Genomic DNA, 19,570 nt, shown 5'->3' on the forward strand with positions numbered 1-19,570 from the left:
CGGTGGAGAGACTATGCCATTAAGGCCAAAATTATCACTCATCCACTTCGTCATCCTGTCATCACCCGCGACACACCGACATCCCGTGCTCGTTTCTCACTGAAATTATGCAGTCTCTCTCCAATGAGATAGACTTCATCGCGGATATTGGTGCGCCAGACTGCCACTCGTCTCAGCAGTAGATGCGCCATCCATACAGACAGCACGATCAAGAGTGTGGTGGGATAAGCATAACGGTAAATATTAGGCTGCACTCCGACGTGGGAGTAGAAAATTGTCCAGCGCACAATAAACCCAAATGACAAGGGCAAAGTTGCCGCAGCTGCAGTGAAGAGGAGGATTGGAAGAACAAGGGCACGAGTAGCAAGGCTTGCATTGGGCTTCAGCCAACCATCTTGGAAGACACTGTTGACCGCAGCTGCTACCCAGGAATGGGGCTGCCAGAAAGTCAACTTGATGGCCATCTGGACATACAACACCCCGAGCGCCCAGTCCTGAACGACATGGACAACATGCGACTCTCCATCGCCAAAGAGGGTGTGCGCTGGAATGAGAATGTATAGCTCAGTGAGCAGTGCGAAGAGTGACGGTAGAAGGATAATGGCAACTTGGGCCATGTAGAGAAGCCGAGCAGCATGCATCACGAGGCCCAGACTGGTCTGGGCTGCTTGGCGGGGGGAACGAAGGTATGCGCCTGCATGCTCTCGCACGAAGTTAAGTGCGGTGCTGGAGTGGTAGGCAAGGTAGGTAAACGCACCGACCACACAAAGACCACTTGAAAAGGCGTAGACGTCGTTCACCGGAGCCGGAGTAGAGGAGTAAGACCCGATGATCTTCCGACCAATGACCAAGGGAATAATAGTGATGCCTACCCCGGTGGTGGCAGCAAACAGCCAGATTAGAAGAATAAAGGCAGCAATCCGAGTCCGGAAGGAGGGAGGGATGTACACTTTGGTAAACATGTTGCTGGATCGGCCATGTAGCCCATCGGCAGGATCGGACTTCCCATCAACACGTTCATTGTCCTCGGTGACCTCAAGGAAAACGTGGTTGCCTTTGGGAATGCGGACCTGATCAGAGCCAGGGGCGCGCACGTATCGACCATCGCGCAGGAAGTAGACGTCACGGTTTTCCCGCTCGGCTGCAGCCTGCTGATCATCTCCAACTACTGGGTGTTCCCAGTCACCCTCGCTTCTAGAGAGAATACCCCACCAGGTCTTCCGGACGTGGTAGCCTTCTTCCTCCAGATGTCTTTCGGGGAAGAAAAAGTTGCTGAGACGCAAGAAATGAGCACACTTGTGGAACCACCAGTCATATAGATCATGCAAACCATCTGAAGGTTTGAATGATTGAATGACTACAGGCAACACGAAGTTGTAGAATAGGAGATCAACCGGGAACTCGAGCATCGGCGCACTGGCCGACCAGTGAATCGGGAGGACACCATCGAGGGCAAAGTGCAAGCCCCAGACGACACCTCCTAAACAAATGATCACGAGCGCACCGTATACAAGGGCACTGAAACCGATCTTACGGAGCTGGGTAGTGATGCTGCGTTCGAGAACATCACGTATCGGGTGGAAAGTTGGATCATCGGGGTCACGAATGAAGTCTAGAGTCAGGCAGTTAGCAAACCGATCAAGGTCTGGCAAATAGATAACAGCACTTACAAAGCACACCACTTCTCAAAATCTTTCTGCACATGGAAACAAATAGGGCAAAGTGGAACATGTAACAAGTGCCAACAAACCAGTGCACGAAAAGCGAAGTGAGGGGGGATGCAACAGTAAAAGCGATACGAGAGGCCACTGTAGCGTTGGAGAAGAGCGGAAGTAAAGCAAGATCAAGAAGACTGCCACAATACAAAGGGAAGACAATCATCTCAATCCCGATGATGAGGATGACCTTTATAACTCCCCCGGCTTGTATCAGGACCTCAGCAAGCAGGCCCTCGATCCTTTGTCCCCGATTGGCACCTGAGAGCAGCCCTGTGATTCGTAGATAGAGAAGCCCTATCATGAATGCAAGCAAATAACCCATGAAGATAGCGATAACACGATCCTTGGAATCCCAGACCGCCAGGTCATAATCGACCGGCACTGTGGCAGAGGCTGCTTTTGCTGCACTTGCGTTCATAAACCTTGTTCCAGGCATCGAGAAAAGCGATGATTTAGCGAAGGTGGTGAGTTGTTGTTGGGCTTGACCAATAAAGTTCTTGAAATGAGAGAGGTCAAGGTCCAAAGAAAGGGCATCGGGAACACCGAGGGTCACAAGCCGAAGTGGGAAGTCATGCAGGATGAACTTGACAGTGGCAAAGACCGATTGCAACAAAGCACTGAGGCGAGCCTGGTGTAATTTAAGCGCCTGGTGCGAGAGCACTGAGAACATGGGGATATCAGACTCATGGAAGACCAGGAATGCTTTGATCACTTTGTTCAAGCGGTGACTGCTTGCGTCGATGAGGGAAAGCGATGCACTAGTGACTGACTTGTCCCGGGGAATCCATTCTCCAATAGGCAAAAGAGCACTGAAAGGGCTCAGTACAATCTTGAAAACAAGGCTGAACCAGTACATGAGATATCCCACGACACCAATAAGAGTATCAAGAGCGATGTCTGCGACAACTTCAACCGCAGTGATAGGAACACCGATGACGAGTTCGAGAGGGTTAGCCAACAACACAAGAGCAATTTTACCCCATAGGTACGGAAGCCAGATACCGATAGCTACTGTGAACGCAATCAGAAGGGCACAGAAGACTCCGTTCTGAAAAAGTCCGAAAATGGGACCATGCATGCCAATAAGGTCCATGATCCCTTCGAAATCATCCCCTTCAATTGCATCGATATCATTAGGGTCCAGTCCAGCATTCGCGGCGGCAGCAGCATCAGCGGCAGCGTCTGCTTGATTGTTTTCCATCCGATTCGGCAAGGGCACGAATGGGTCTTCTAAGGCCGGATCCTGAACAATATGCTCGTCGTCTTCGGGAACTGGTTCTTCTGTATCGCGCTCTACAGGTGTGATGTCTCCCCAAAACCATTCGAACACCCGTTCAGTAATACCCAGCGGAGGCCGATCATCCACTTGTACATTGGCAACAGGAATGGCATTGTCTCTAGTCGGTGGCCCGTGATCCATGTTCTGGGCAGAAGGTCCGGCGTCCGCATCAGGCGGGTGACCATCGACATCTCCATCTTCAATATTAAGAGCATCGGCACCGTCTGAGACTTCTGGATTGTCGGTATCGTGAGGACGAGTAGAAGGCCCTGCTGATGAATCCCGGTTTATGGTCGCTCCGGTGATGGCATTCACAATCCAGTCCAGATCATCCCCATGAGCCTCTTCACGAAGAATGCGCAACATTTCTTCATGGTTACCATGAGTCCGGGCCACTAGGTCTCGGAAAGCCAGAGCACGAGCCGTAGGAGGGCCCCCTGCTTCGTACTCCGGGTCGTTCTCATTGTAGTCTCGTAGCTCCGCTTCAAACCCACGGAGACCGTACTCAGAATCATTCGAGGACAGAGCCGGGGAGTGGGGAGCAAAATGAGGAAGGATATCATTGTCCAACTCATGGTCTGCTGCGCGTTCATCGTTGACCTCATTTTCCGGGTGGTGAGCGGGAATGGGTTCTGGTTGTCTAAGACCACCTTCTTCATTGAATCGATCATTTATCCGATTGTTGGCATTTGCAATTAACTGAAGAGCAGCCTCACGTTCTCCTTCTGCGATATTGACCATGGGTTGCTGTTGAACAACCCATTCTCGAATCAAGAAGAGTAGAATAAATGCAACGACCACAAGAAGGGTGATGAGCTGTCCTTCTAATGTGTCCATGATCATGTTGTTGATTGTTGGATACGGGGTCAACGAGTTCAGGAACTTCACATCCGAAAGCCATGATGGATACCGAGGTTTGATTGAGCTAGCCGTGACGTTGTTTTGTCCGTTGCCTTGCCCGACAGTCGAAGTAAATGCGGGCATGAACAGATTGGGTATCAACTTTTTTATGAGAGTGAGCATGAGCGGATCGCCAGCTGCGAAATTGAGAATTGACGATCGTGCTGATGGTACAGCAGTAGTAGATGAAATAGCAGCATTAGAAATTGTGGAAGTAATCGAGTCAGTTAACGCGGCATTTACAGCACTGCCGTTTGAGAACACTTTCCCAAGACCATCTTGGGCGGTTTGTGCGGCCTGGTTCCGAACGTTTTCATTGGCAGACCACCGGCCATCAGCAAGCCAAAACAGTGCCCTCCAGATTGCGCGCATCGACCATGGTAGCCATCCCAGCCAGACAAATGCAACGAGAACAAATCTCAACCATGTGACGAGAGTCCGGAAGCATTGGATCAGGGCTTGCTTCGCAAACAGAGGTGCGGGGAGGCTCTGAGGCATGTTTGGGTCGTATAATTTGGTAAATCGGAATGGCGTTTTGCAAAGCTCGCAGTGTTTCTTCTGTGAGTGTGATAACCATTCAACGAGACATATTTGGTGGACGAATTTGATACTACCGCTGCATTTGCATGGGTAAAACAGCGGTTCCTCTTCCGTTGCCTCGCCATGGCATATCCGACAGGTATCCAGGTCGTCAAATCCCTTTTCCCGTTCGTCATAAGCCGGGTCGTTCATTAGATCGGGGAACGCGGCATTATCCGCATTGTCGCGGAATTGGTAGTCCGCGGGCTCCATGATTCGTGAATCTCGCCGAGTTGACGGTGGTGGTTGATCAGATGTTCACCATGTTCCTAGTCAAGCGGGAATGGGAAAAGTTGTAAACATGCGGAAGGCTTGTGTTGGTGGGCAACCGGAGTTTAGCTGAATAGAATGATTAGTGAGGACAAAATTTACACGCATTTTATAGGAGCAACGTACCTCACAAGCGTAATCTGTAGATCATTAGTGCTTGATTGTAACAAAGCAATTCAGCCTGCCCAGGTAGCTGCCCGGGGCCATCCAATTCGCTGACTCAGCGGTGTGCGTTGGCAGTACATTAGATACACCATTACCTGCTTGTCAAGGCGATGGTTGTGGGGTATTGTGGTATCTGCAGTACGAGTAGCCACCGATGACCTCACTGAGCTCTAAAAACAAATCCTTGATTATTGTGTCATATGCGATCGCCTTGTCCCTTAATGTAATAAATTGTCCCTGTGTTTTCTTTATCTGAACTTGAATCCTTTCAATTTAGTCCGATCTTTTATTCCTCAGAACTAAATATTTTTTGAAATTAACCCAGCCTACCTAGGTAGGTATCTGACCGCGGCCCGTGAAAGTTGCTAGCGCCAAGACCGACGCGAGCATTCCGCCTACAGCAGCTAATTTGCTTTGATTCATTCAGTTTCAAGCTCCAATATCGAAAAGCCACATATTCAACTGGGCTGTGAGCTTTTCTCCGATGCAGCGATAATCATCTACTGAGCCGACTCAATCTAAGTGTGTGGAAGGGAAGCCCTCCGCAAATTACGGAGGCCGACCTCGAATCTCACAAGGAAATCGCGTGACCTCGACAGGGTCAGCGTCAGTTGCGATGACAGTGAAAGAGAATGGCCAAGTGGCAGATGTCACAGCCAACGCAAAGGGCCAAACAGATCTTGAAAAGCCGCGGAAGAAGGGCTTCGTGCGATGGACAGTCGGACTTGTCGTGAGGTGAGTGATGGTATCGCCATGCTTGTACATAGTCAAAATCCTCTTCTAACCTCTTCTAACCTCTTCTCAGGCTATGTATCTGGTACACACTCGTGACACCGTTCCTCAGATGCCCATCCCGCCTCGCAGACCTCACAGAGACATCGCCTCGAGTCTGCAAGCCTTACCTGATTGCTCGTTCGCACGTGGAACCTTACGTGACGCCATATTATGATATCTATGCAGCGCCTTACGTGGAACAAGCCCGGCCATATGTTGATCAAGCCCGGCCGTACGTGGAAGTGATTAATCAGCGAGTTTATACCCCGGCATCGAAAGTTGCCAAATCAGGATATGAAAAGTATGGTGCGCCGGCATTGAAGCAAGCTCAGGCCTATGGGATTGATCAATGGCAACATCAAGTCACACCCAGACTACAAACTGCTCAAAATCAGGCGTACCAGCTTTATTTGGCCAAGATTGACCCCTATGTCCAGCAAAGCGTTGCTGTTGTCTCTCCATACTATCAATGGGCCAACACCGTTGTGCTCAATGTCTATCAGGGCCATCTGGTACCTTTCTACGCGCGCTCCAGACCTTTCATCGGGAAAACTTACTCCACGGGCCAGGGTATTTTGACAACCCATGTCTTGCCCGGGGCGCAGTATACCTGGTCATCCGTGGTTTACTTTACTAACAGCTCACTATGGCCTCACGTTACTGGTCTTTACTCTGAGCAAGTGGAGCCCCAGCTGGTCAAGATTGGCCAGCGGTTGGCAAGCTACAGGGAGGGCAAGCGACTTCGCGCTGTCATGGAGGATGTAGATAGGTACTTATAGCCCCTTGATTTCTCCAGTCTATAGCTTGCTAACCATAGTATTAGCAGCTCAACGGTCCAGCCCGTTACATCCTCGACCACCAAGTCACAGGAACAAATTCACACCACGACAACTGTGACTTCAACCTCCACGCCCCAGGCTTCTGCCCAACCCACTCTAACTCCTACCGAGCAAGCGCAACAAGCCCGTGAGAAGATAGATTCAGACCTTGCGCGGTGGCAGGGAAAGTTTGCTCTCGCTGCTGATAAAGGCATTGAAGACCTCGAGGAGCGTATTGGGGAGATTGTGTCTGCCCTGGTTGCAAGCAGCGCGAACAGCCACGGCCAGAGCCTTTCTACCGCGCTTCAGTCGGTTTCAGCTGAGCAGCTTTCCTCCATCAAGCAACGTATCAATGAACTCGCGGATTCAATGCCAGAGGAGGATGCCCCGGAGATCGAGAAGTCTACTAGTGACTTGCTGGTTCGGGAAATCCGAACTTCTGCTATCTCTGTGAGAGATCGCGCCCATGTACTCCGAGAGTGGTCTATCTCGTTCGAGGATGAACTTGTTCGCCGAGTCACTGCTGCTGTCAATTCGACCGTGGATGTTCTCGACAGCATTCGTGATCTAGGCTTACAAGAAATTGGCATGCGCTGGGCGTGGATGGATGGCGTTACGTACAAGGATTGGGCAAAGTATCATGCCCTCAAAGCCCAACTCGAAGAATGGCGCAACGAGATCCGAAATATCGGCATGAACCACAAATCCGTATCTGACGCCAGAGCCGTGGCGAGTGACATCTTAGACCAGGGCATGCATGAAGCCGAGCAAGCTGCCAGGGAACTTGTCCGGTTGAAGGATGTGGGGATCTGGAAGATCGCTGCTCGTGAAGTAAGCGATGATTTCAAAACTCGCACCGAAGCCCCGCCGGCGAGACCCAAACCCCAGGAGGAGATCGAGGAATCTGACGAAGAGGCCGCCAAGGTGGATTCCGATAATGATGAGTCTTCCGAAGAGGTGGCAGCGCCAACATCGGACGACGCTTACGAGGGAACCCCTCCACCGATGAGCCTTCCGCAGCTGTCGATGCTGAGGCGGATTTTGATGGCGACACTGAGTCTGTTATGGACGATGATATTTTGGTGGAAGAGCAGCCCTCCGCAAAATCCGGCTTTGGTGTTGCGGCTGCCGATGCAAATTCGCATCAAGCGCCTATCCTAGATGATGAGAGCCAAGACGTCCTAGACAGTCTTGTGAACAAGGCAGGTGATACTTACGCCGAGGTGAGCAATGCTGTCAGTGAAGCTATCTATGGTGCATCGACGACCCCCGGAGTCGGTGGGAAGGCAGCATCATTGGCCAGTGAACAGTACTCTCTTGCCTGGTCCGCCGCCTCTACTGTTATCCATGGCACTCCTCTGAGCCCCCGGGAGAAGGTTTACAGAGACGCCTCTGAACAATATAGTGATGCTGTAGCCGCGTAAGTAGTACAGAATATTCAGCGTGTTTTGAACTTGCATACAAAACGAATTCTCGCTAATGCGAATTTCTGTCACAGTGCGTCGTCGGTCATCTACGGCACCCCAACACCGGTTGTGCAATCTTTGATGGGCGGAGCCAGCTCAGCATTTGCTGATTCCACAGATCAGGCTAAAGTACTCTATGAGATCGCGAAGTCTCAAGTTCTTGGCCAAATGGCTGAATCTAGCGCTCCTGCTCATGCCCAACTCCTAGCTTCCATAGAGTCAGCCTATTCTGGGTCTCTAAAATATGCCACAGATAAGCTGGAGTCGAAGCTCCGCGCTGTTCGTGCTACCCCGACGCCATCCAACGCCGGACCTCTGGCCCAGATTTCGTCCATCGCGTCTTCCCGGCTAAATCAGGGACTCAGCTTAGCATCCGAGCAATTAGCTCAAGTGCAATCACCAGCGACAACAGCCAGTCTTCCACAGGGAGGCCTCGAACCATTCGTCCTTGATGCGCAGCGACGCTACTACGAGGCAGTCGGGTTGGCCCACGACCACTACTCTGCTTTTGTCTCTACGGCATCTGGAGCGGTCTATGGTTCTCCAACCCCCACACCAACCGGAAGCTCAAAGGGAATCATTGAGGAAGCTGGGTCTCAATACGAGCATGCTTCCTCGTTGGCTTCTGCCAGCCTTGCCGCTGTCGTCGCATCGGCAAGCTCGGTCATGTCTTTCGCGGATGGCGGCAAAGCACAAAGTATTATTGATGATGCTTCATCCAGATACAATGCTGCCCTCTCTGCGGCTTCCTCGTCTCTCTCTGCAGCTTCAGTTTCGGCTAGCTCTGCCATCTATGGAACCTCCACGGGCCCTTTAGAGTCCCTTTCTAGTCAAGCATCTGAAAACTGGGAAAATCTCATCTCTAAAGCCAGCGAGCAGATCTACGGTGCGCCAACGCCGTATCTGCAGCAAGTGGTGAACAACGGGCGTCCGCAGTTTGAGGCAGTCCAAGAGCTCGTCTCTGAACTGATTGTGGGCAAGCAGCCTTCATTTACCGAGAGTGTGCTGAGCAAGCTGCAGGCCGCATACGAGACGCCGTACCCGGCTGCCGCTGTCTCCTCTGCCTCCAGTTACGTCAATCAAGCTTATGGGTCTGCATCCTCCGCCGCTACTTCTGTCGTTTCAGGAGCCCCAAGCGTAGAGGACATCGTCCAACACGCGAATGACCAACTCCATTCTGCCGTCGAAGCCGCCAGCGTTGGTATCTACGGAACTCCCAAGGGTTCCTACGAACAAGCCACCGATGCCGCAGCCGACGCCTACTCATCGGCTTCCGCTCAGATCAGTAACGCAGTTTACGGCAAGGAATCTGGTTACATCGATGTCGCCAAGGACGCCATTGAGAATATCCAATCCACAGCCAGCGCTGCTATCTACGGCGAGGAACCCAACGCAATGGAGAGCGCAGCTAGTCGTATTGCTAGAGCCAAAGAAGACGCCACGTCTCAGCTGGCTGATCTAGCCGCCAGGCTGGCGGCTCACAACGTTGTCTCCGAGGCAGTTGAGACCGCCACATCCCACGTTAAAGATGCAACAAGCAGCATTAAGAGTGCTGCAGCTTCAGTCAAAGATGAACTTTGAACAATTTTAATCCACCGTGTATCAACTCATCTCTTTCTTTTTCCTCTTTTGATTTCGGACTCAATCGTTTCGTTCTCAACGAAAACCATGTGTTGGGAATGCCACGTGCGGCTCACGACGCATTATTCCCCATATAGTTTGTCACGACGGCCATATGCTCATGATCTGCAACATGCACAGTCTCGCTTTCTTTTTTCGGCTTCTGTTTCCTCATTTTGCGTTCCTCTCTATTCACTTCCTGGTTGAAATACGAGGCTTGTTTTGAAGTGATATATGTTCAGTACATAATGAATGAATGGATTTTTTGAGTATTTTGTGTAATTTATTACTTGAGCGGTTGGACTTCTGTGGCTATCACCTACGGTGTGCATCGTACCTACATGTAGGTATCAAACGGGCTGCTGAGGATAAGTAGGTCACTTGACAGCAAGAGTCTAGATAAACGGGTGCAAGCAATTTCCCCTTGGCAGAATTTGATGGATGCTTTATATGTCTACGTGAGAGAAAAGTGAAATCAATGTAACATGATACCTAGCCTACAAAACACGTAGGCAAAGTTTGAAACTTAGCTTGAACTTAGGCTGAGGGTAAATAAAAATTCCCTGCCCCAATATATCAAGACATAGAATGAGAAGGGCGCTCGAGATGGCAACTAGTAAAGATGGCAATGATTTCGGAGCTCCCATTCTACATCAACTCATTTTGTACATATCTTCCACACTCCACAAGATCACCTATACTTCATAGTGGAGCCTCTCTTCTCTTTCTTCAACTGCGTCTTGCTCTTTGGGGCATCGGCCTCTTGGCTGGCATCACCACCACCCATTCCAGCAAATCCCTTCTTCACACCCATTATCGTGGTGTAGGCAGCGTACACAGAGTACAATGGGATCACAGCCCACAACCACCAGGCCCGGTCATTGAAGAGGCAGACAGCGACAATGCATCCCTGGGTCCAGTAAAGCACATCCCACATATACTCCGTCAGGCCAGTTGCGTTGAGATCCTCACCAGCGGAGCGCAGGGAACCATCTTCATTATAGCGGGGCCGGCCCATCCGGTCCAAATAGTATTCAATGGCAAGGGTTGGAACAGCCAGGAAGAAGTATGGCTTCAGTGAACGCGGCCGCTGGAAGACAAAGTGCAGCAAGAGGAAAAGCAGGTGCAATGCAGCAGAGATGAGGTGAGTACGGCTGAGGACGGCACCATTGCGGGTCGCCAGGGATTTGGCAGCTTTCTGTGATACAGTCAGTAAATTTATTACACAGTGATCAAAGCTAATCTGAAGTTTAATCGCGCAAGAAAGCGCCCTCACTACATACCTGAGCCATGATTGAATGAGATCACCAAGTGATCTGCAATCTGATGCCAAAGATGGTCCCTTCCAAATTCAAGGTGCCCCAGATGAATATGAAATGACCAAGCTTTTCTCCTTTCAAATGGCAACAAACGACTGGAATTCGAGGCTGAGCGGAGAATGAAGAAGAAGAGAGGGAACCTGCATATGACAGCTATAGCACATCCGGTGATTGTTGCCCTCCACTACCCTCACCGCCCAACAAAACGGCAGAAATGACAAAGGCCGCTTCAGACCAAAATAACAGAAAGAACGGCCGAAGTTCATCCCATCTTGAGCTCATCTTGCAGTCCTCCGCTTCTTTGGAAATGTTCCTGGCACTCTGAGAGACTCATCCTGCGTCCGCAGATGACGTAACCAGAGGACTCCCTTTTCACTTCTTTCTATCCTTCATCCGCTTACCATTTCCGGCCTGGGTTTACATTCCTCATTGTTCCACACCTGCGTACCGAAAGCAGTCGATAGCTCCTGCATCTAGACAAACTCAACCAAGACATCGGACTTGCTGCTGTCCATGTCTTGCGGCTGTTGATGGGACCATTCGCTCGCGCTGCAACAACCCACTCGATCGCGTCGTTGTTTCCTCCCCGCGTCTTGGAGGACATTACAAAGGCGCCGGACATTGATGTTACAGTAACGCTGAGGAACCGACTCTGCCAATCGCATTATTATCTCGACTTTCAATAATCACTACACAATCCCCACCTTGCCTTCTGCTGTCGCATATCGTGTTGCCGACCCCTCACCATGGCCTTGTCCACTGGGCATGTTGCCAGCCAGCTAAGGCACCTCATCTATTACCAACTCGACAATAACCTAATTCGCAATGCGCTCTTCCTCGCTTCGCGCCTCCACGCCTATGAACCACGATCATTTGAGGCCCAGTTTTTGCTCGCCCTTTGCCATCTACACAATGGAGAAGTGAAGGCGGCGTTCGAATGCAGCCAGACTTCGGGCTCGCGCGGTCTACATGCTGGTTGTGCATATGTCTTTGCTCAGACCTGCTTGGACTTGGGGAAATACTTGGATGGTGTTACGGCTTTGGAGCGCAGCAAACCCCTCTGGGTCTCCAAGAACCACTGGAGTAAGCGCCGGCAAACTTCTCCAACTGTGAGCTCAAGTGCTAACCACATTACAGACAAGCATAGTGAAACTCAGCGACAGCACCTACCTGATGCCGCAGCTGTTTATTCTCTGCAGGGAAAGCTTTGGCACGCACACAAAGATTTGACCAAAGCAGTTGACTGCTACGTGGAGGCACTGAAACTGAACCCCTTCATGTGGGATGCATTCCTGGGGCTTTGCGAAACAGGTATGTCCTGCTTTCTTCTCTTGGGGCGGGTTTTTCTAATACAATATCAGGTGTTAATATTCGAGTCCCGAATATCTTCCAGCTCAGCCCAGAACTTCTTGCAATAATATCTTCATCGCCAGAGGAAATAGCTACTGCGCCAGACAACGTGGCTTACGAAGAAGGGAAATTCCCCGCGCAGCCTCCTGGTAACCCCGAATCCGACCCTTTTATGGTCTCTGCCTCCCGTGGCGAGACTGACACCACATTTGGGAGCTCTGCTCTTTGGGAAAAGTTGAATGGGAGCTCTGTCAATTTCGCTGCTATGGCACAGCCGGTTTTCCACGACGGAATGGAGACCCCAGGCGCACAGAGTAGTGGCTCTGATGACTTCCGCATTGCGAATGGCGTCACTGACCCAGAAGCTGGATGGGAAGCACCCTTGGCCCCTGCTCGAAAGACGCGGACAATCCAAACTATGAGCCTTGACCATACCGGGCAACCTCCGCCGCGAATGCGTCCAACAGGCATCAGACCTCGACACAAAACACGAACCGAACCAGAGACTCAACCGACTGCTCCGGTAGAAAGAGACCCCTCTCTTATATCGAGATTCGGCGACCGCAAGCGCACAGTCTCTGGACAAGTCGCCCACCCCCTTCCTTCGTCACAACCGACTGAACCAGGTGCTCCCCAGCGCCGAAGTGTTCGCCTCTTCAACCAGATCAAACCTACAACCAGCAAGCTTTCAAACAGTACGCTTACTGGCAGAGATGGCCGCGAGATGAAGAAATTAAGAGGAGGGCCTACAAAAGGACGGGTAGGAGGCGTACCTACTGTCGGCCGTGTCGTGAGTGGCAATCGAAAACCCATGGAGACACCCGACAATGATGGTAAAGATAATCGGACTGGCTTGTCGCAATCCCATCCTACTGTCCCACCATTACCCAAAAATGCTGAAAAAACCAAAGAGCTCGAAGCCTTGGATTGGCTTTTGGGTCTTTTCAATAAACTTGCATCTGGATATTTCTCATTGAGCCGCTACAAGTGCGCGGACGCCATCAGCTCTTTCAATTCTCTCTCCCAAGGGCAGCGTGAAACCCCTTGGGTTTTGTCTCAACTTGGACGGACCTATTTCGAACAAGCAAGCTACACAGAAGCCGCCAAGTACTTTTCCAGGGTTCAAAAATTAGCGCCCTCTCGCATCGAGGATATGGAGATCTACTCGACTGTCTTATGGCATCTAAAAAGTGATGTAGAACTGGCTTACTTGGCCCACCAGCTACTCGAAGCTGATCGCCTTTCCCCCAGGCGTGGTGTGCTATTGGTAACTCTTTCTCTCACCAACGGGATCACGATCAAGCACTCAAATGCTTCAAGCGTGCGACTATGATCGATCCTGAATTCGCATATGCTTTCACACTACAGGGACATGAATATGTCGCCAACGAAGAATACGACAAGGCGTTGGAGGCCTATCGCCACGGCATCAATGCGGACAATCGACATTACAATGCTTGGTACGGACTGGGAACGGTGTATGACAAGATGGGCAAGCTCGACTTCGCTGAGCAACATTTCCGCAATGCAGCCAGCATCAACCCGACGAACGCGGTGCTCATTTGCTGCATTGGTCTGGTATTGGAGAAAATGAACAATCCCCAAGATGCCCTGGTTCACTACGGCCGAGCCTCCTCACTAGCCCCCAACTCGGTATTAGCCAAGTTCCGCAAGGCGCGCGTACTGATGAAGCTGCGCGAATACAAATTTGCTTTGGCAGAATTGAAGGTCCTGAAGGACATGGCGCCGGATGAGGCAAACGTGCACTACCTTCTTGGAAAGCTGTACAAAATGCTCCACGACAAGGCCAATGCTATCAAGCATTTCACGGCGGCCTTGAACTTGGACCCAAAGGTACGTCTTGGAGTATACTTTTCCAAATCTCCCTCCCCCTTCTAAGTTCTTTCTGACTGTGATCCCACACAGGCTGCACAATACATCAAGGACGCAATGGAGTCGTTGGACGACGACGATATGGAGGATGAGGACATAGCGTAGGCCTGTGATGTCCCAGGTCTTTCTGTTGGGTTCCCACGGGGGCCCTCTCTTATGAACTCGGCGTTTTGAGGGCCTCTTTGCACAGCATCACTGTGGAGTTTTCTTTTCCAGGTTTAGACATCTGGCATATGATGGTGTTCTGTACATTAGTTGAACGATTTTCCCTGGACATGCATCATAAGGATGGTGCATGCATAATTCCATTATTCTTCGAGGAAGATGATTCTCATTATTGGCTGAATCCTTAAAATATACTTGATTCTACAATACACCTTGCGCACATGTCTCCGCAAGTGCTCCGGTGACACCATCATATGCACCTACCAGGCGGTAAGTCGGCCTCGGGGCAGAAAAACGATTCAACGTTTCTACTCCGATTTGCCCTTCCCCACAGGCCATGCATGGCTCAGTCTTGGATTTGATCTGCTATTCCTCTTTTCTTCTCTGATTACTTCGCCGTATTGCAGTCGTGGGCTGGGTGTTGCCCATATACCAGTGAACAAAGTACGTGTCCTCTCAGGAACTATAGTTTCCGTCATCTGACCGCATTTACCCAGCTCTTCTTGACTCGCACAACAACCGTCATCATGTCTTTCGGCTCTTATATTGTTTCAGGCGTTAGCTCTTTCGTGGTGCTGACCATCTCCCTCTTTGCACTCGGTCAAAAAGTGCCTCGCGCCGCTTTCGCTGCCCGGTGTCTCGCCTCATATGGCTGTCTCCTCCTTAGTGCCGCGTACGGTGTGCTCGTCTCAATCTGTCTGCGGCTAGTTGGATACGGCCGCGTTTCACAGTGGGCCGCAGGCCGCAGCTTTAAGTGGCTGATGCGGTTCACAACCGGCGTAAAGTTCGAGGTTATTGAAGGCGAAGAATATCTCTCCACACGCCCGGCCGTCTTCATTGGTAACCACCAGACTGAGCTCGACGTGTTGATGCTTGGCAGTGTCTTCCCGCCATACTGCAGTGTGACTGCTAAGAAGTCACTGCGGAATATTCCTTTCCTGGGCTGGTTCATGTCTCTGTCCCGGACTGTGTTTATTGACCGTGCCAACCGCGAGACAGCCCTCAAGGCTTTCGATGGTGCCGCCGCCGAGATGCGCGATCACCGCCAGAGCGTTTTCATTTTCGCTGAGGGCACCCGGAGTTACTCCGACGAGCCTACCCTACTGCCCTTCAAGAAGGGTGCTTTCCATCTTGCTGTCAAGGCCGGTGTGCCGATCGTGCCGATTGTGACGGAGAACTATTCGCACGTTCTGTCGCCTCGTGCTTGGCGATTCAACGCTGGGACTATCAAAATCAAAGGTGGGTCATATTAGAAGTTGCCAAGACATGATATAGAGCATTGCTAACAATCTGAAATAGTTTTGCCTCCCATCCTAACTGAGGATTTGACATCGGGCGATGTGGATAGCTTGACCCAGTCGACGCGGGATTCGATGCTCAAAACTCTTACAGCAATGTCCCATGCGCAGAAGAAGGAGGTCGATCCTGCTCGCACCAACGGCGTCTCCAGCGCCATCGAAATCTAAGTGCCAAAATAAAATTGTGATTCGTCACATAGCTCCGCGCTCGGCACTTACTATATGTCTCTCCTGATTTGCAGTGCAATAACGGGCATTCAAATAGAAAGTCCACAACAGCAGAGAGCAAATCCGACCACCACAATTAGCCAAAGAGGAATCCGCCCTCGGCACTCACTACAGTATGTTCCTGCCCACTTCTTCGATACCCAAGAAATAGAATTTGAGGGCCCCAGATGTCGAATATATCCGACACCATCCTTCACTGCTCAAGAGACGAACAATGATCGAGACATTGGCAATGCGTCTTGGCACTTTTCACTCTTGATTCACCTCTTCCCCCTTTGAAATTCAAAATGTATATATCCTTAGCGCAAACGCATGACATGACCCGGCTACTGTTGGATACTTGCTTTTCTTACTTTACATACTTGGTTTATATTGGACCATAGAATAGAGATAGGCTTGGATTCTTTACCCATCTTTTTCCGCGCAACTTATACTTTATCTTGGAAGATTGACCTTGAATCAGATGTAAGTGACATTAGAAGTGGATGTTCATTGAGGGGCTTAATGGAGATGAGCATTTGATCGGCACTCACCTAGTGTTCCGAAAAAAGAATTACAACTACCTCAGAAGGGATTATACTTGAAACAAAAGGGCATAGTAATCAGAATAAAAGGCCCAGAGATGGAATGAAAGGAGAGGTTTCATTTTGGCTAATCACAACAAGGCAATGCAGAAATATGTTCAAGGGAATCATCGCGCCGAAAAGTTCGCTCAGAAAGGAATATGAGATGAGGAGATGCAACATACAAGTAGCTCGGCGGGATGATCACCTAGTCGTATCCCAGGAAGAGCGGACTTAGAAGCTTGGTAGATTCCGGGTGTGCTCGCAGCGGCCCTCGGCACAGGGCCGGATATCGATGTCAATATCGACCTCCTGCATGGGCAACCAGGGGTCGATGATTGTCGAGTCCACGCACCAGGGATCCCGGTCGCCGACTGTACGAAGCGCGAGGGGGGCAATGCGGACGTTCTCGGGTCCACTTTCAGGGTCGAGGGCTGTAATATACCCGGGCAGGGGGTAACCGCTGTTATTCACCACCACCTGCCGCGAAACGGCTCCGATATTGGGACCCGAGGCGGCTGTGGCGACAATATAGTCGGACTCGAAGCCGACGAGCTGGACGCGCACAGTATAGTTGGGAATGCCACGTAAAGAGATTTTGACATCGGAGTAAGGCAGGCCCCAATTTTGGACTGAGGGCGCAATGGGAGTGGCAGGAGTGAGAGGGCGACCAGTAAATTCGAGTTTCTGAACCGGTTCGGGGGGAATGACATTTGTGAATTCCAGATCCTTTATCCAAGAGGCCAGAAGGCCGTCTCCGGTCATTTTCAAGTAAGCCTCCTTGAGAGCCCAAATCGAGTAGAACAGCCGAATGCCGTAGGTAGCAAGAACTTCCTCGCTGTCTTTTCTCGGGTCACTTTTATTCAGACCAAGCTCACGAGCCAATTTAAGAGTCCCGTAGGGGTTCTTGATGGTCGCAAGCTCACGGGGTGAGAGAACATCACTGAAGACATCCACGAAAGTTGTCAGGTCGGCAAGTGTCTTCGGGGGACGATTAGAGCGACGACGAGAGGGTTCATCAACACAGGCAATGTCAATTCCCACGCGAGGCAAGCCTTGGGGTCCACCGGTTAAGGAGTGGGCTGTTGCGGCACGCGTGCCTGCGAACAGAGTGAGACCAGCCTGATGGCTGACGTTGAAATCAAGACTTGAGTCGTAGAATGGGCGATTTTCGGGCATGGGAGTACGCTGGATCTCAACCTTACTCCAGGGAGTGCCAGTGGCTTGGTGAACGAAGTAATATTTCAGCAGCTGGGAGGCCAAGGACAGACGCTTGTCCGAAGTTTGATAGTACTTCTTGACGGCTGCCTGATCAGACTGAGTTAAGGTTTGGATAAAAGGAAGATCAAAAGATTTTTCATCCCAACGTCTGACATCGATGTACCATCGAACCAAAGTGGGCTGGTCCTTCGAGATGTCGTTCTGTTTGATCTCATTAGGATCCATTTTAGTCTAAAATTAGTTAGTGGTGCATTCCTGGAGACCATGTAGTTACTCACAAGTCCAGACACACCGAAATCTACCATTGCATTGTTATCATAAGGTCGTATGTATATATTCGCACCGAAGATGCGCATACCACTCGGTCAGACAGAAGCCAGCCATATTGGCGCCTTATCGAGTGCTTGTCTATCAACACGTGTCGATAAGATAACGGCGTATTGCTAGTGCGTGGAACTATAGGTATCTTGAGAGGCATCGATGCCTCCACCAACAAGGGCGTGAATAGGCCGGCAAACGAGGAGCAAGCCGTGTATGATGCTGAATATGATACAGCTAAGAGATATTGCAATAGTAACCGCAATATAAATAAGATTATTCAAGATATCATGTTATAAAGCTGATCCAGCAAGGAGAGAGAAACATTGGAAGCAGGATATAGGGCCTACTTGATCACTCTTCTTGTGGGTGAATTTGGTTTCCTATACTATCATGACTGGGGTTATCCACTTGAGTTTCCAGCATTATTTTCAGAGTAAAGTGGGCGCAGGAATCGTCCGAGAGAACCTGCTGGGAATAGCCTCACTGGGGCGTCTTTATACTGCGTGGAATTAAAGACAGAGATAATATCCCATCACGTGATAATAAGCTCCCCGCCGGGAAGTTAAAGTCACGTGCTCCAAAAAAGAGTCATCAATATCAAAAGAATCCGAGGTCGGAAGGTCCTCAATTCGTATCTTTAGAGACAATGGCTATCACCGTTGGAGTTCTGGCCCTACAGGGCGCATTCTTTGAGCATGTGCAGCTTTTGAAAAAAGCCGCCGAGCAAGTATCGCCGTCGGAATGGCACTTCATTGAAGTACGAACGCCACAAGAACTGGCAACATGCGATGGCCTAGTCTTGCCTGGAGGCGAGAGCACCACCATGTCTTTGGTTGCAGCAAGATCAAATCTTCTCGAACCACTGCGGGAATTTGTGAAGTAAGTTAATTTGGTCAGTCTATATCAATTCGATCTAATACGTTGGGTATGCAGAGTGGATCGCAAACCAACGTGGGGTACATGCGCCGGGCTCATTTTGCTCGCCGAGTCTGCCAACAAGACAAAGAAGGGTGGGCAAGAGCTGATCGGTGGTCTTGATGTGCGAGTGGACCGTAACCACTTCGGTCGACAGACAGAAAGTTTCCAAGGCCCGTTGGATCTGCCATTCTTGGGTCAGGACGCGCCTCCCTTCCCAGCAGTATTCATTCGAGCTCCTATTGTGGAAAAGATTCTTCCCCATCATGAGGGAATCCAAACAGAAGAGATTCAACTGGAAGATGTTGTTGTGGCACCGTCCAGAGAAGCACGGGACTCAGTGGCGCAAGCAGCAACAGCAGAGCACGTCGAGGTACTAGCAACATTAGTGGGACCGGCAGCTCAACGCGCCACGGAGGGTCGAGACATCAATCCAGACCAGGAAGTTGGCGACATTGTTGCAGTGCGACAAGGCAATGTATTCGGCACCAGCTTCCACCCGGAGCTGACAGGCGACGCAAGAATCCACACTTGGTGGTTGCGCGAAGTTCAAGCAGCAGTGCTGAAACGAAACAAGTTAAAGCAATAGTTCACCAGCATTAGAAGGCGAAGGGGAAAAAAGAAATTTGTAAATAGGGTATTCGGTGAATAGACATTTCCTGTTTCTGCTAATTGGATTCACCCTCCCATGAAGTAACGCCATTGCTT

General features: G+C 50.5%; 6 protein-coding genes across 6 annotated transcripts; 3 read left to right on the forward strand and 3 right to left on the reverse strand.

The window, feature by feature from the left end:
* Positions 1-50: 50 nt before the first annotated feature.
* On the reverse strand, positions 51-4,689 carry N7471_012019 (E3 ubiquitin-protein ligase SSM4; the record flags this gene model as incomplete). Its single annotated transcript, XM_057284738.1, has 2 exons — positions 51-1,612; positions 1,671-4,689. The coding sequence occupies 2 exons, from the start codon at positions 4,687-4,689 to the stop codon at positions 51-53; spliced, it is 4,581 nt and encodes a 1,526-aa protein (XP_057131004.1).
* Positions 4,690-5,527: 838 nt separating this feature from the next.
* On the forward strand, positions 5,528-9,861 carry N7471_012020 (uncharacterized protein; the record flags this gene model as incomplete). The annotated part of the gene is given in 5 exon segments (XM_057284739.1): positions 5,528-5,646; positions 5,717-6,454; positions 6,512-7,447; positions 7,459-7,923; positions 8,002-9,861. The coding sequence occupies 5 exon segments, from the start codon at positions 5,528-5,530 to the stop codon at positions 9,548-9,550; spliced, it is 3,807 nt and encodes a 1,268-aa protein (XP_057131005.1). The 3' UTR covers positions 9,551-9,861.
* A 419-nt stretch (positions 9,862-10,280) lies between these two features.
* Positions 10,281-10,881, reverse strand: N7471_012021 (SND2/TMEM208 family protein; the record flags this gene model as incomplete). The annotated part of the gene is made up of 2 exons (XM_057284740.1): positions 10,281-10,787; positions 10,873-10,881. 2 exons carry the CDS (start codon positions 10,879-10,881, stop codon positions 10,281-10,283), a joined length of 516 nt encoding a protein of 171 aa, XP_057131006.1.
* Positions 10,882-11,654: 773 nt separating this feature from the next.
* Positions 11,655-15,782, forward strand: N7471_012022 (anaphase promoting complex subunit bimA; the record flags this gene model as incomplete). Its single annotated transcript, XM_057284741.1, has 8 exons — positions 11,655-11,991; positions 12,046-12,219; positions 12,270-13,579; positions 13,627-14,112; positions 14,185-14,252; positions 14,724-14,760; positions 14,814-15,555; positions 15,616-15,782. The coding sequence occupies 8 exons, from the start codon at positions 11,655-11,657 to the stop codon at positions 15,780-15,782; spliced, it is 3,321 nt and encodes a 1,106-aa protein (XP_057131007.1).
* Positions 15,783-16,492: 710 nt separating this feature from the next.
* Positions 16,493-17,984, reverse strand: N7471_012023 (4'-phosphopantetheinyl transferase family protein). The gene is made up of 2 exons (XM_057284742.1): positions 17,905-17,984; positions 16,493-17,857 (listed from the first exon to the last, which is right to left on the reverse strand). The coding sequence occupies exons 1-2, from the start codon at positions 17,980-17,982 to the stop codon at positions 16,640-16,642; spliced, it is 1,296 nt and encodes a 431-aa protein (XP_057131008.1). The 5' UTR covers positions 17,983-17,984; the 3' UTR covers positions 16,493-16,639.
* Positions 17,985-18,593: 609 nt separating this feature from the next.
* Positions 18,594-19,451, forward strand: N7471_012024 (pyridoxal 5'-phosphate synthase glutaminase subunit PdxT; the record flags this gene model as incomplete). Its single annotated transcript, XM_057284743.1, has 2 exons — positions 18,594-18,826; positions 18,881-19,451. 2 exons carry the CDS (start codon positions 18,594-18,596, stop codon positions 19,449-19,451), a joined length of 804 nt encoding a protein of 267 aa, XP_057131009.1.
* Between the last annotated feature and the right edge of the window lie 119 nt (positions 19,452-19,570).

The sequence above is a fragment of the Penicillium samsonianum genome (assembly GCF_028829775.1).
Source record: "Penicillium samsonianum strain IBT 33392 chromosome Unknown utg000007l_segment0_segment0, whole genome shotgun sequence".
Classification (NCBI taxonomy): Eukaryota; Fungi; Ascomycota; class Eurotiomycetes; order Eurotiales; family Aspergillaceae; genus Penicillium; species Penicillium samsonianum.